The 15,247-nt window shown below is 54.2% G+C and overlaps 3 protein-coding genes across 3 annotated transcripts; 1 reads left to right on the top strand and 2 right to left on the bottom strand.

The window, feature by feature from the left end:
* Window positions 1–3,931: 3,931 nt before the first annotated feature.
* On the top strand, window positions 3,932–9,193 carry psrA (putative general stress response phosphoprotein phosphatase Psr1/2; the record flags this gene model as incomplete). The annotated part of the gene is made up of 11 exons (XM_025544768.1): window positions 3,932–4,031; window positions 4,127–5,280; window positions 5,335–5,484; window positions 5,532–5,634; window positions 5,703–5,872; window positions 7,375–7,504; window positions 7,713–7,744; window positions 8,062–8,358; window positions 8,480–8,554; window positions 8,624–9,026; window positions 9,174–9,193. 11 exons carry the CDS (start codon window positions 3,932–3,934, stop codon window positions 9,191–9,193), a joined length of 2,634 nt encoding a protein of 877 aa, XP_025399574.1.
* A 1,649-nt stretch (window positions 9,194–10,842) lies between these two features.
* On the bottom strand, window positions 10,843–12,099 carry BO70DRAFT_361774 (aldo/keto reductase). The gene is made up of 3 exons (XM_025543121.1): window positions 11,834–12,099; window positions 10,980–11,767; window positions 10,843–10,902 (listed from the first exon to the last, which is right to left on the bottom strand). The coding sequence occupies exons 1-3, from the start codon at window positions 11,976–11,978 to the stop codon at window positions 10,876–10,878; spliced, it is 960 nt and encodes a 319-aa protein (XP_025399573.1). The 5' UTR covers window positions 11,979–12,099; the 3' UTR covers window positions 10,843–10,875.
* A 322-nt stretch (window positions 12,100–12,421) lies between these two features.
* Window positions 12,422–15,032, bottom strand: abaA (transcription factor AbaA; the record flags this gene model as incomplete). Its single annotated transcript, XM_025547073.1, has 4 exons — window positions 14,436–15,032; window positions 14,211–14,387; window positions 13,961–14,165; window positions 12,422–13,928 (listed from the first exon to the last, which is right to left on the bottom strand). Exons 1-4 carry the CDS (start codon window positions 14,866–14,868, stop codon window positions 12,422–12,424), a joined length of 2,322 nt encoding a protein of 773 aa, XP_025399572.1. The 5' UTR covers window positions 14,869–15,032.
* Between the last annotated feature and the right edge of the window lie 215 nt (window positions 15,033–15,247).

The raw sequence follows: 15,247 nt of genomic DNA, 5'->3' as shown, positions 1-15,247 counted from the left end.
AAGGAGCACTTGTGGGGACTGGGGAGGGTGAAGCTGCTGCTTAGCCGTTGCCTTCGTCGGGTATCCAGATTCCCATAGGGTATGTATGTAGCGAGCCAGACGGGTTACCGGGCAGATGCGTGCATCGGACTTCGCGATAACTGGTTATTCGAAGAAACTTACTCCATGGATGAAGAATACGGCACTACCCGCAGCATCGTACGATGGAGCATCTCGGCCAAGGCATGATTCTTTCGCCCGGGCGGATCGATCTGCCGTGGACGGATTAAGCTTCAATAGCGGGCGGTCATCTGTGGGATAGAGGAGTTCTTGAACCGTCGCACGAGGTTCGGCACCCTAAGTAAGTAGACTTGAGGCCAGTGCAGACGCCGTAAGACCTTAATCAAGGCACTTGGAATAATCTATTATTCCGGGATTCTTCACATGTTTCGAGTCGTCATGATGTCCATGTGGGGATGGCTGGACGCGGAATTGCATGGTCTCAAATCAAAGACAGGAATGTTGACACTAACTATGTTAATGAATGATAATACCAGTCAGTATTCTTTCTGTAATGCGGGGTCTCAATAGGACGACCGCGAAAGTGGAGATAGCTGGATGGAGATCAGGGATCCATACGAAGGGATTATCACCCACCCATTAATAGTAGGTATCTCCAGTCGCGATAGGGTAGACCTATCTGCAAGCGCTTATTACATGTAGTAGTATATAGTATGTTGCCAGAGTTATCAAGATCGTCCCACAATCAATTATTAAAGTGCAAGGGCGGCCAGTCCAACCCCACACATACCCGACAGACTTGGAATGCCTCGCGCAAAGTGCAAATGACGCGTCTTTGGGCAACCCCGAGTAGATAGTAGATACTGGGCGGATGCAGGGCCATCATTGCCGAAAGCTGCAATAATAATACGATGAAGTGAGAAGAGGATGCCGTCTGTAGGTATAGTATACTCTATACCGGGCTACCGGCATGCAGGTGTATATGTAGGTGGATATTAAGAGCACCGTTCTGCCACGCAGTTGAACGATCGGGTCCTTTCAACAGCTGCACGGACCTATGCTTGTTATACAGCATCTGATTTGCAGCTGTAATCCTGGATGCATGGACTCCGCCCCGGGCGCATTATCCAGTGCTGTACGGATGTAGACTATTGTAAACCAAGACCTACTAGTAGTCTTGGAAGCCGGTGGCAGATTGCTTGGAATACCCAGCATTGGAGTCGAAGATGCTCTGCCATTGTAGCCCGGAGCAGCGGAAAATTCAACCATCGCAGCATGGATTGGTGACAAGACATAGATAGGGTGGACTCCGTAAATACTGCGGGAAATGATGAGAGGACCGGGCAATTAGAATGAGCATCTTTTAAAAACGCCCAATCACAGGCTGTCTTTGGAGGGACTGAGGATGATACGGAGTACGATCAGCTATCTATACGCACGGGTTTGTTAGGCACCCGAGTCCGTTTAGGCTGAAGGCTGGCAGGGATCTCTCCGTCTCCAGACTAGAGGCAAGACATGGCATCCGATGCTAGTCGGTAATAAGGATCACCCACAATAGCCGTAACTTATTCCCTGTTCTTGCCTGCTTTGGTACTGGCGCAGTCAACAGACCACCGTCACCTGGAACGGTGTTCAGGGTCTTGCAGACGGACTCTCATGATTGCTTTCATCATGAGGAGGAATGAGACTGCAGATTCAGTGGTGGTGCAACAGGGATTCTCAACTCTCAACCCAATAGCGACAACAAGGTCATTGCAGCCAGTACTGCGCCTTTGAGCCGTACTTCGGGGTCCTTTTGCTGGTGAACATACTACTATGTACGGTACCGTACCTTGGCAGGCAGAATGGCAGGCAGATATAGTATATACCCCAGTCTTCCTGATGGATGAGTATCCCAGGGCCACCTGCCTCTGGATGCTGATACCATACCCCTGGGGATGCCGCCCGCCGATTCGCCAGGGAAGCGCCCACGGAAAGAACTCGAAGGAGATCCCTGCGCAGGAACAGTAGGTAATACTGTCAGGTATGCGGTGGTATGCAGTCTTTGACAGGGTGTGGTAGTAAACTAAAAGGTCAATTTGATGGCTACGAGAGCCTGAGTCAAGTGGCCTTCCGGATGACTCGTACTGGACGATGCCATACAGTGTAGTGGTGACTCTAGTGAGACAGTGCCATCCCTGTCCTACGCATGTCCATGTACAATCACCTACATACATACATACATACATACTAGAGAGTCAACAGCATTGACACATGGTTCATCCTGCCATTACCTACTTCTAGTAGTGTCTCTATCTAGTAACTACCAGTATCAAGTATCAACAGGTTCCATCCAGGTACGGCAGCATCTCCCATCAAATGGGGCCTTGCACTGGCACTGGCACTCCAAGGCTCCAATTCCCGGACGGACCAGTCAGCGCCCGGCGTGTCTGGCCCCAATTCTGCAGCCCTGCATCTTTCTGGTCCAGACCAGACTTGGCCTGTGTTCGCCCGTCCGTTTTTTTTTTTTTTTTTTTTTTTTTTTTTTTTTTTTCTCTCTGTGTTTTTTTTTCTTTACCCCTTGCCCCCCCGTTCGTCGTTCACACCACCACCCCTACTACTCCAAACCCAGGGGCCAGTGAGAACTGGATGCTGCTCATTAATTAAGGTGATCGCTTCCACCGCACGGGAGCAGTAATAAGTAATTTTATTATTACCTACGTAGTAGAATAGAATAGACCATTCCCCCCCCCATCTCGGGTATTATATTATTGTTATTGTCATTATTTTGATTATTTTGATTAGTAGGTATTATTATTAGCCGTACAGTATTACCCCCCTCTCCCCTCTCCTCTTCCCCCTCTCCTCCTCCCCTTTCCCTTTCCCTTTCCTCACTCTCTCAAACCGGTTAGCCAGTCCAGGAGCTAAAGACAGCCACCGTCCAACACGGTCATTCTCCATCATCAACCGGTTTGCTTGACCCCCCGGGCACCTGGACGGATCCCCTCGACTTGCCTGCCTGCCTGCCTGCCTGCCTGCCTGCCTTCCCTGCTCCTGTCTGTCCGTCGGTCCTGACAGTTGTAGACGCCGTCAGATTGTCATCCCCAGACGCCTTCTTTGCCTACTGCCTACTGCCTACTGCCTTCATTATCGACTAAGCGAAGAGGCACCAGCAATCCAGTCCGATCACCACCGCCGATCCGATTACATCCTGTCGGAGCCCGTTTTAGAGTTCCTTTTCACCTTAACCTCCCTCCCGCTGGCAGCCCCAGTGCAACAACCGATCATACCCTAATCATTTTTACGTTACAACCTTCCTCTCTTTCCACCTCCTATGAAGCACTGCACTAGTCCTTGACCTCAGACCTACGTTCCCTACCTACCTAGCTACTAAACCACCTATCCACCTATTTACCATCTACCCACTACCCACTACTTAAAACCCGTGGTGCACCCTGGCCCGCCACGTGACCTGATCCCCCCCGACAGCCTGCGCTTCCACGCTCGAACCCTCCCCTGCGGCCATCCCCAGACCAACTACCCAGATCGTGCCGGTCGCATATGCTTTTATGCTCGTCTGCCGCCCGGTTTCCTGGACTTTGGAGGGGGGATTGATTGGATTCCCTCATTGCGACAAGTCTTAGTGCTGCGCACTAGCTTCATTCAAGGCGGTGGTCCGGGACCCAGAGCTAAGCAACTTACTACTTAGTAACCTGCCTCCATCCCATCCATCCATCCAGCCATCCAGTACGTGCCAGTCCCAGGAGGCGTGACTGCACTCTCCTGTTCCTTGCCGGCACTTCTCGCCTCCCCCCCCTCCCTCCCCTCCTCCCTCCTTCTCGCCCGAAACCCTGGTGGTCCTTGTCCCGACGACATCTCGTGCCTTCGCCACGCCTTCCTCCCACCCGATTCTGTCCTTGTCGCCCCCGTCACCCTCGCCCTGCTACCCTCAATGCTCGGAGGGAGCTCGGAGCGAGAGTCCTCCCCATCCAACTCAACCGCGTCCACCGGAGAATCACCCATGCCTATCGCAACAGGCCACCCCGACTCAAGTAAGTTTTCCGTCGTCGTGATGTTTCGCGATAAATTCTCCGATGCGCTCGGGTCGCCCGCCTGCGAGAACTCCTGCTGACGCTTTCTTTGTTAGATCCTGAATCGCCGCCTCAGGGCCAGTCCGCCAGCACCGATGTGTCGCCTCCGTCAACCCTAGAGTCCTCCAACCCGACTCCGGCATCCGTCGCTCCGGCCCAGGCCTCTCAAGAGGCTTCTGCAGCCACGTCCGCCGACCCCCCCAAGAAACACACGCTGTTGCCGATTCCGTCGCGTGCATCCTTGAAGGCGGACAGACAATCCACCCTGGACAAAAGCCAAGACACCGCCCACGATGACTCCGAGAATACCCTTCGGGGTTCGAAAAGAAGCATCCTGAAAGGCCGGAGGGACAGGAGCAGAGGCAGCAGTATGAGGTCACGTCGGCAAAACCAGGAGGGGGCCAGCATGGAGGAGGACAAGACGGCGAGTCCGGACCTGCGTGATCCCACCAAGCCGGAAAGGAGGAACAAGGTGTCCTACAGGCTATTTGCCTTCCTGAGCTGCTGCTCCTCCTCGAATGACGACCCGGAAGATGCTGCCATCCCAGCGAAGAGAACTTCCAGACGGCCTTCGGTCCCGAGCACGCAACCCACCCCGGAAAAGACGGACGTCAATGCCGGCGATTCGAGTACCGGGGAATCCAAGGAACAGAACTTCTACCGGGACGAGAAGCCAAACATGACCGTGACGTCGAACCAGTCTATGTCTCAGGTGGACGAAGAGCGCACCGTCACCGCTCCCGAGCATGGCTCGCAGCTCGACGGCACGACGGCACCATCCGGTTCAGCGGAGGCAGATAAAGAAGCTGGCGTTGAATCTCGGGGTCCTGAGGCAGATGAGGGTGCCCAAACCGCGGCCGCTGAAGTGGGCGCTGTTCCCAGCGAACCGGAGGCACAGGCCGAGAAAACGGAGGAGCAGACAATCCCCACGCCAACAGAGAAGGCCGAAGAACCTGTTCCCGAGACCGACGACCTGGTTCAGCCACCGGGGCCCGAAACCAGCCCTGTAGACGAGAAGACAACTTCCCACGATGAAGACGCCGTGTCGCCCACCGAATTGCCTCCTCCCCCGGTAATGCCGCTAGGGAAACAAGCAGAGACCCAGCCGGACGGATCGCCATTTCTCCTGCCTCCAGCTCTCCCTCACCTGCGGGAAAGGAAGTGCTTGGTTCTCGACCTGGATGAAACATTGGTCCACAGCAGCTTCAAGGTCCGCTTTTCTTTTCTTACCGGTTAACGAGGGCTAAACTGACATCGTCGCCAGGTTCTCGAGCGCGCGGATTTCACCATCCCGGTCGAAATTGAGGGTCAGTACCACAACATCTATGTGATCAAGCGGCCCGGGGTCGACCAATTCATGAAACGCGTCGGCGAGCTGTATGAGGTGGTTGTTTTCACCGCTTCCGTATCCAAGGTGAGTCGCTTCAATCTCGCGAAGCTCCAGTCGCTGATGAGTAGTAGTACGGTGACCCTCTGCTCGACCAACTCGACATCCACAATGTTGTCCACCACCGGCTATTCAGAGATAGCTGTTACAACCACCAGGGCAACTACGTCAAGGTTAGTCTTTATAGTGTAGGAGGTGTCTCCTTGTGACATCGATGCTAATGCTTGGCTAGGATCTTTCCCAAGTAGGCCGCGACCTGCGAGACACGATCATCATCGACAACTCTCCGACGTCCTATATTTTCCACCCTCAACATGCGATACCCATCAGCAGCTGGTTCTCTGACGCTCACGATAACGAGCTTCTTGATCTGATTCCTGTTCTTGAAGACCTTGCCGGGGCCCAAGTGAAAGACGTTAGCCTGGTTCTTGACATTGCATTGTAATGCCTGTAACTTTATTCCGTCTGGCATTTGCATTTCAGCCTGCTTATCTTCACCTTGCGGTCCAGTTGGTTTCGTCCGAGAGCCCGATTTTGGTTCCACCAGATGCATGGGATGTCTGCGTCAGGCCATCCTGAGGCCAGTACCAGCCATTTCTCCGGCGTCCAGCAATGCGACCGTTCCCGTGTGAAGATGTGCTTTATTTTTTCTTCCGTTCCCCATTGATTTCCTTGTCACTGCTATGTTTGTCCCAAGCACCGGCCATGTTCCTTGCGCTCCCAGCGAGCAGATACCTGATTACCCCCCTGCCAGTATTGTTTCCTAGTGTGTTGAAGTTCTTGCATTCTGCAGGCGTCTTTCTTGGTCATCAGCCAAAATTTTGCTGATCTCATGTATACGCTCCCCGATTTACATTCCCTCTTTTCTTTCATCTGTCTTTTTTTTTCTTCTCCCCCCCTTTTTTTTGTGCCCCTTTTGTCTACTGCAGCCCTCGAGGCTCAAACCCGCCGTCCTGGTTATTTCCTATCCCTTTATTTTTTGTGCTGGAATATGTGAACCCTAAAAACCTCAGTGTTGTTTGTCGTTAGCACCAAGAGCTTCTGTCTTGGTGACTCCCTAGCGCGTGGCATCCATCTTGAACCGTCTCTCCGAGCGCCTGTCGCTGTTTCTGGTACACGCATAGTCTCATCTCATTGATCCAGAGTCCTCTGCAATGTATATGTACTGATTGGCGTACGTGCTGTACAGAAAAGCGTCCGCCTGCCTTCACGATACAGTCGATCCTGTGTTTGAGTAGTTGAATTGAAAATTTCACGAGACGGGGTTGTAGTAGACTGTAGAAGCCAGAGCAAATAGTGTGTAGAAAGCAACGAATGGCGATGGGGACGGCACACATGTGCTTGATTTCTGAAATGCGCGTTGGGTATATGGGTAGGTAATTTGCACTAGTAAATAATCGTAATAGACTGATTGATGGAGTCAGTCAGTCAGTCAGTCAGTCATCAGTCAGTCGATCGCGGTTTTTTGGGCGGATCAGGATCAGGATCCGGATCCGAATCAGGCGGACTTCAAGCCGCGGCAGGGCAGATCTTCTTCCACTGACATCCCCGCCTCATTCATTCTCCAACCACTCCAACCACCACTACTCCCTACACCACACCACCGACCTCCCCGCTCATCGCAGAACCTCAATAGAACCTCAAATCAAACACCCTCGTTCATCCCACCCCTCCTCTTCTACTCTACTCAACCCAACCCAACCCAACTCGATTCTTGGCATCGTCATACCCGCCCGCCCACTCACCCAGCTCCCCGCCCACCCGCCCGCCTCGTCTCGAATCTTTCGAACCAAAACCAACACCAAACAACCAACCAACGAATACCTCCACACGCGCAAACACAAACGCAAACACAAACCCACAACCGTCGCAACCGCACCCGCGCCCGCAACCGCAACTATTACCGCCACAATGAAGGACCGAAACGGCTGGGACGGAAAACTCCGCGTCGAACCAAAGGCCGTCATCACCAACCCGGAAGCCCTCGAGGACCCGGATTACTCGGATGAGGATGCGCCGCCCGTGGAGGAGATTCAGGCTGATGAGGGTATGTTTGGCTCTGTCTTGTCCTGTCCTGTCCTGTTTGGTTTGGTTCAGTCGAATGCAATACAATGGCCATGCGTGCGTGGTGCTGGAGTTGCGCCAGAAGGAGGGGGAGAGAGGAGGGAGGAGAGGGAGAGGGGGACGTTGAGGATGGGCGATATTGTGGATTGTGGATTGATTGATTGAGTTATTTACTGATGGGCTTGGTACAGATTTATTGGAGGATGAGGATCCGGAGGCTGAGGTATGGCTCTGTTTTTTTTTTCTCTCGTTCTTATGGATGATTCTTGCGGCGCGTTCGGGCGGGGGAGTAGCTCGGAGGGATCGATCAAATGGATCGTCTGACTGACGAAACGAATAAATCTATAGGAAATCGACCTCGTCCACTGTCGCATAGCTTCCATCCCGGCGTTGCGGTTGGAGAGGTTTCCTAAGCTTCAGGTATGCGCCCTCTTCCCTCTCCTCCCCTTACCCATGAGAAACTCATAACAACCCGCGCGCACACCCATCCACATACACGCCACAAACAGCTAACCCATCCTCGCCTCTTCTAAAATCCAGAAAATATGCCTCCGCCAAAACCACATCTCGCGCGTCGACTTCCCGACGAACGTGGCGAAATCGCTGACGGACCTCGATCTCTACGACAACCTGATATCGCACATGAAGGGGCTGGACGAGTTCGAGCACCTGACCAGTCTGGACTTCAGCTTCAATAAGATCAAACACATCAAGAACATCGCGCATCTGGTCAAATTGACGGATCTGTATTTCGTGCAGAATAAGATCACGAGGATTGAGGGGTTGGAGACCTTGGTTGCGTTGAGGAATTTGGAGCTGGGGGCGAATAGGATTAAGGTGAGTTTTGTTATGAACGTGGGTTGGGTGGTTGGGTGGTTGGTCAGGTTGCATGCATGTGGGGATTGGGGGTGGTTATCTAGGTTGGCTGAGCTGACTGACTGGTTGGCTGATTGTGTAGGAAATCGAGAATCTGGATACGCTGGAAGCGCTGCAGGAGCTGTGGCTGGGGAAGAACAAGATTTCCGAGCTGAAGGTATATTACGACTTCCTTTTCGCGTTGTGTTGTGATTGATTGATAGGTCGTGACTAACCGACGAGACAGAACCTCGACGCCCTCTCCAACCTCCGCATCCTATCCATCCAGTCGAACCGTCTCACGAAAATCAGCGGCCTCTCGAAGCTGAAAAACCTGGAGGAACTGTACGTCTCGCATAACGCGATCACCGACCTCGCTGGCCTGGAGGAGAACACGTCGCTGCGCGTGCTGGACTTCTCCAACAACCAGGTCTCCAAGCTCGAGCACCTGTCTCATCTGAAACAGCTGGAGGAACTGTGGGCGTCCAACAACCAGCTGGCCAACTTCGATGAGGTGGAGCGCGAGCTCCGCGACAAGGAGAACCTGCAGACCGTGTATTTCGAGGGAAACCCGTTGCAGCTGAGAGCTCCCGCGCTTTATCGGAATAAGGTCCGGTTGGCGATACCGCATATTATGCAGGTTGATGCGAGTGAGTTTCTTTCTTTCTTTCTTTCTTTCTTTCTTTCTTTCTTTCTTTCTTTCTTTCTTTCTTTCTTTCTTTCTTTCTTTCTTTCTTTCTTTCTTCCTTCTGGGTCTTGTTTTGTTTGTGTGCTTGGATGCTGATGAATTACTGTAGCGTATATCCGGGTCACCTAGACGGAGGACGGTTACTCTGCATCCCATCCATACGATAGGACTTTCTCTCTCTCTCTCTCTCTCTCTCTCTCTCTCTCACTCTCACGACCTCCCCATCTCCTAGGCTTATGTTATGATATACGATGTGACGTATTCAGTAATTATACAGAACCCATAATGTACATGAGAAGTAGACCAGCCCCTCTCCACTTCAAGTCAACCTCACACCATCCCACACCTCCCTAGTTAGTAGTCCAGTCCAGCCCAGTCCAGTCCAGTCCAGCCCAACCCAGTCCCTAGGTCCTAGATCCTAGATCCTAGGTCCTAAATCTCAGATCCAGATCCAGATCCTACTCCCTCCCCTCCCCCCTCCACAACCCACGGCATCTCCATCCATGCCTCCCTCTCAGCCCCAACCCCAGCATCCCCCTCCGTCCCCCGCCCATGCCCATCTCCATGCCCATCTCCATCTCCATCTCCATCTCCATCTCTATCCCTCCCCCCTCTAAACCCTCCTCCGACTCCACCCCAACATCAACCCCATCAAACTCGCCCCCCCCATCCCCTTCATCCCATCCCGCATCCTCCCCTTCTGATGCCCGGACAAGAACTCCTTGCGCCGCCGCGGCCCGTCCGCCAGCTCCGCCATCGGGATCCCCGTCTTCAGGAGGTCCGTCCACATCCGCCCGTTGAGGCTCTTGTCCACGTGGAAGAACGAGTGGTATGCGTTGCGGTTCATCGCCGCCATGTGGTTGTGTTGGCTTGTTTCGAGGGAGCAGGTTATGGTGCGGGGGGTTGTTGATGGGTGTGGATGTGGATGGGGTGTGGATGGGGTGGGGGGAGGATGTGGATGTGGATGTGGATGGGATGGGGGGAAGGATGAGGGGAGGATGTGGATGTGGGTGTGGAGGGAATCGGAACCGTCATCGTCGCAGCGAAGACCGCGGCGTCGGCGGCGGCGGGGGACTCGAACATGGCGATTGTGTTTGTGCCCGCGTTGGGGCTTCTGTTTGTTGGTTCGTGCTGGGTTGGGTGGTTGGGTGGTTAGCTTAGCTGGACTGGACTGGGTGTTGGTTGGGTTGGGTTGGGTTGGATTTGGTTGGATTGGATTGGATTGGATTGGATTTGTGAGGTGAGGTGAGGGGAGGTAAGGTGAGGTAAGGTGAGGGGAGAGGAAAATAGATTGGATGTGGGAGAGGGGGGTAGGGTTAGGATGAATTGCTTGGGTGATATAGGGACACTCGGGCTCACCCTCAGGTTCCGGAACAAGATGACTTCGCCGAATTTCTGTAGCGCGGCGAGCACGAGTCTGCTTTCCGTGAGGTTGCGAGGTTGGGGCGTCATTTTGACGTGGATGGTTCGGAAAGATGCTGCCATGGCGGGGTGGGGGTTGACTTTGGGGGTTGGAACTTTTCAGTTGGGGGGGATGGGCGTGGTGGTAGGAAGGGATGAAGTGGTGTGAATAGATATTAATAAATATAGAGGTGGAGGTGGAGGTGGAAATGTAGAGGGAGAAGGGAGAAGGACGGAGATGGAGAAGAAGAGGAGAAATACAGCGGTTATCGCGATCTTGGCGTGATGGGTTGGTTATCTTATCCACATCTACTACATCGGGACATCGATCCACAATAATGACAGCATCAACAACATCAACATTCAGATAAATTCCATTCAAATCATATGTATATACCCTCACCCACAATCTAAAAGATAGGAATATCCAGCCCATACTACACCAGAAGTCAGCCTACCGATTCCCCACAAACACAAATCAACAGAAAGAAAAAAAAAAAAGAGAAAAACTCACCCCAATCGGATCATTAAACCTCAACCCCTGATCCAACGCCGCAATAGCCTGCACCTCCCCCTCCTCCAGATCCCACCCCGTGACATCCAAATTCTGCCTCAAACGCTGCGGATCATTGCTCTTGGGAATAACCGCCACGCCCCTCTGCGTAGCCCAGCGCAACAGAACCTGCGCGGGAGTCCTCCCACACCTCTGCGCCACCTTCCTGACAACCTCATGCTCAAACAACGGCGGCGTACTCACCGCATCCCTCACGTCGAGCTCCAAAAAGCTCAGGGGCCCGAAACTGCTATACGCCGTGACCGTCAGGCCCTGCTTCTGCGCAAAGTCCACCAGGCGCGTCTGCGTCAGGTACGGATGGTGTTCGATCTGCAGCGTCGCGGGCCGGATGCGCGCGTACCGCAGCAGATCCATGACCAGCTGGGCGCTGAAGTTGCTGATGCCGATGCTGCGCGCGAGGCCCTTGTCGACGAGCGACTCCATCGCCGTCCAGGTTTCTTGGATGCTGGCGGGGCTGAATTCGAGTTCGTCGGACGCGGATTTCCACCCCGGCGGGTAGCGGATCGCGGGGTCGACGTATTTGAGTGCGATCGGGAAGTGTACGATGTAGAGGTCGAAGTAGTCGATGCCCCAGTCGGCGAGCTGTTTGCGGCAGATGGGTTCGACTTGGGGCCCGTCGTGGAAGCTGTTCCACAGTTTGCTGACGATGAAGAGGTCGGAGCGTTGGACCAGGCCGTCTTTGATGGCCCGCGCAATGCCTTGGCCGGCCTCGACTTCGTTGCCGTAGTCTGGGGTTGGGTGTAGAGTGTAAGTGTGAAGTGTTGTAGTGTTGGATGGACGGGCGATTGGCTTACCGCATGCTCCGTCGAATAGACGGTATCCCTCCTTGATGGCGTGGTAGACCTGGTCCGCGCAGGTGTCGTTGTTCACCTTCCAGAGCCCGAAGCCCACGAGGGGCATGTCGTAGCCGCTGTTCAGCTTGACGGTGGGGGAGGCCATGGTGAATTTGGATTTGGATCTGGGGTTGGGGTTGGGGTTGGAGAGAAGAGAGATGAGAGATGTCCAGGAGATGAGGGAACAAACGGGGTTAAGAGGGGAATGGCCGCCCCGCCATCCTCGCATTCGCAAACGTCAGGCATGGAGGCTAAATGATGCCGCCGCGGCTGTATTGATGCCGGCGAAAGGCCCTCCGGCTAAATGGCGAGCCCGGCTAAATGCTAACCCTAGAATTGGCCGATTCGATGGGGACTTGTGGACAGGATTTATCGAAATAATGAAGGAAGGAAGGCTTTGATGATAAACAATTAATTCAACACAAGGTATCAAAGAGTTATATTATACACTGCCAGAAGGAAACCCCACCCGCCCCGGATGGTCATTACAAGTACTTTTTGCCATAATTATCATTAAGTAAACCAGCCCCGTCGTCCACCCTCTGCCCTTCAAATCGCCTGCACCGTATTGCTCTCCGCGTAAGCTGAATGCGTGTGGTCGTGTCCTCCCCCGTTCATCTCCCCCGGCATGCTCCCGACCAGCTTCTCCAGATCGTCGGGCAGTATGCCCTCAAAGCCGTGGTGGTGGCTGGCATGCGACTCTCCGCGAGGGCCCGCACCCTGGTGATCCGACGATGGGAAGTGAAGGTGGGTGTAGTTGTTTCCGCTCATGTCACCGTGGATCGCCGATGTTGTTGGCGTCGCCCAAGCCGCGTGGCTGTGGCCGATATCGTCGATGGACGGTCCGCTTGAGGCAAAGATGCTGTTCAGCATGCTGTTGTTGTCGTGCATGCTGACCCCGTGTGTCTGGGATGGGACGTAGTGGCCATCGTGACCAAGGTTGTATCCGCCAAGGTTGGGGTGGCCCAGAGAGAGGTCAGGCACGCTGTTGAGCATTACTGGTCCTCCCGTGGACCCAGCGAGACTCGTCGGCTGACTGGTTTCTTGTGGCTGGAGGTTGGGGAAGTGATCCAGCACCGACGTGACGGCGGTCTTGTCGCCCAGGCGATCTTCAGATCGGGGAATGGAGCCGAGCAGATCGAAGGGGCCGTTGAACATGTGGGCAACGCTGTCTTGGGCCGTTGGGTACAGAGGCCAGTGGGGCTGAGAGACGCCGTGGCTATGGAGCAACTCGTGAGGTTGAGTCTGGTGGTAGGCGCTTGGACTGGGGCGGTTCAACAGCATTGTATCGGCGAAGGACAACGGAGGAAGATCGATGCCCGGCGCTGCCTTGGGACTGCTGTGCGAGATCCGCTCGGGCTGAGGGATAACTCTACGCCACGTAGTGGTGCCAACCTCACCGGGCCTTGTCTGTCGGAACTTCCACAGAAGGATCGCAACTCTCTTTCTCTCTTCCACGGGGTGCCCAGAGTAAGGGTTGGACATGCGACGCGAGCTGTAGGGCACCGTAGCCCGGATCTCCTGAACTACGGTCAGGGAGCGAAGGAACTCCCGGGCTTGCTCAGGGGCGTGATGGTTTCCAGCGCGCTCGGCCATCTTTTGGTCCTGGGTGAGCTGGGTGAAGAGGTTTGCCCACCATTTTGATTCGAATAGAGGCTTGACTTTGGTGTGCACCGGCCTCGCGACTTCTTGACGGCCTTGGTATGTTTCTTGGCCGCCCTCGTACATGTAAGTTTTACAAGTCCAGTTTTCCATCTGATTGACCATAGGCACAGCCCCGGTCGTGGCTTGGGCGAAGTCCATCTCCAAGTGGATTCCAAGTTTCGAGTGGGCAGGGGGGAAGTCGTCCATGAGCTCCAGGTTCGCTTCAACAAGGATGATCTCGCATTCTGGCGATGTGTTCGGGTTCGCCATCAGCGTGTTGAGGTGCGGGAAAGAGGTTTGCCAGTCCCTCACGTCCCTCAGAGCAACAGGTGCGACAGGGTGGCGCTGGTCATCTTGCAGGCGGCTGTACTTGTGGATCGCGTCGTCGATACGGTCAGGCTTGTCTGGAGCGCTGACCCACATGTCAAACCCGAGACCTTGCACTGTGTTGATGTTCGAGTTGAGGGAGAGAGGCGGCGGGGGAGGTCTCCTGTATAGGCCTGTCTCAAAGGATCATGATAGGTGGTGTGGAGGTGATTGCCATAATGACTTGACAAGGGAGGGTCCATGGAAGCCCTCCATCTTGGACCAGAGGGCGGATGTTGGTTGTTCGAGCGGACGGCCGCCTCTTCACGTACAAGTCGTTCCCCTGCACCGGTTAGACGAGCTCAGCGGTTTGGAAGGGATGGCTTACAATCGGGGTCTCCTTTGAGGAACGAGTCGAGGACTTGCAAGTGACTGGACACTTGCTTTCTGGTTCTTCGCTTACCAGTCTTCTTGTAGATGAACTCAGCAATGAGCTCATTTCGACCATATGACTTTCCTCGTTCTGACCATTTCCGTCGGCCCATTGGCGGATTCGCTTCGAGAGCTATCACAAATCAATATTTGACTTCACTCATCCTGGGGTAGTGCTCACCTTGTTGAAACGCGTCCTCAAGCTCGTCCGACCATACCGGTTCCCCATCCTTGCCCGTGTCACGACGAGGTCGAGCCCTGTACTCGAGGTACTTCTGGGACCTGAGATAGCTTCTGGGCCTGCTACGAGGACCGATTAGGCTGGGCCCGAACGAATGCAAGCGCCGCAGTTTCTTTGTCTGGAGTCGGAGGTTCTGAGGGGGCTGAAGGGTGGGAACAGTGGGCACTGGATGTGTTGGAACTGGGGGTTGAGGATACTTGAAAGCAAGTTGCTGCAGCTGGTCATCCCGACCAGCCGTGCCGTGTGCGAGGTCAGAGTACGTCTGGACGTTCCCAGATGTGTTCTGCAAGGCTCTGTCTGTATGGGCTCCTATGCTCTCAAGAGTCGGCTGGTGTTGAGGCACGATACACTCGGTTTGCCAGTCAGTAGCCATCGAGCGGACCACGGGGGGGTTGCTCTTGTAAGGAATGACGAGGAATTCCAGCGAGATGGGGTTATGAGGACCGTAAAATGCTTACTACTGTCTGCAAAGAACGCAGCAGTTGCAGCCCGGCAATCAAGAACGTAGATGCTTGGAGAGAATGTAAGAACTAAGAGAGAGAATGTGAGAGCGAGCAGCATGGTGTTTATAGGAACCCATTTCCTCCCTGGAGAGGGAGGCCTAGTGACATTGCTGGATCGCGGTGCCTGTTGATGCACCACCCCTCGAGGGCAACCTGACTGTTCAAGGCGGGGGAAAGGGAATCCCCTCCCCTCTTCACGCGTCCGGATCCAGCGATGGGCGTAGGAACAGCCTGCACGGGCAAATCAGG

Source organism: Aspergillus heteromorphus (assembly GCF_003184545.1).
Source record: "Aspergillus heteromorphus CBS 117.55 chromosome Unknown BO70scaffold_11, whole genome shotgun sequence".
Lineage (NCBI taxonomy): Eukaryota > Fungi > Ascomycota > Eurotiomycetes > Eurotiales > Aspergillaceae > Aspergillus > Aspergillus heteromorphus.
This window is presented reverse-complemented; position numbering and strand designations above follow the sequence as displayed.

Bases quoted from the DNA above. Each gene is read 5' to 3' on its own strand.
- BO70DRAFT_361774 (XM_025543121.1), bottom strand. From the start codon at position 11,978: ATGGCCTCCCCCACCGTCAAGCTGAACAGCGGCTACGACATGCCCCTC. The intron at 11,768-11,833 runs GTAAGCCAATCG...ACCCAACCCCAG, and splicing joins TCTATTCGACGGAGCATGCG to ACTACGGCAACGAAGTCGAG. The intron at 10,903-10,979 runs GTGAGTTTTTCT...CTTCTGGTGTAG, and splicing joins GGTTTAATGATCCGATTGGG to TATGGGCTGGATATTCCTAT.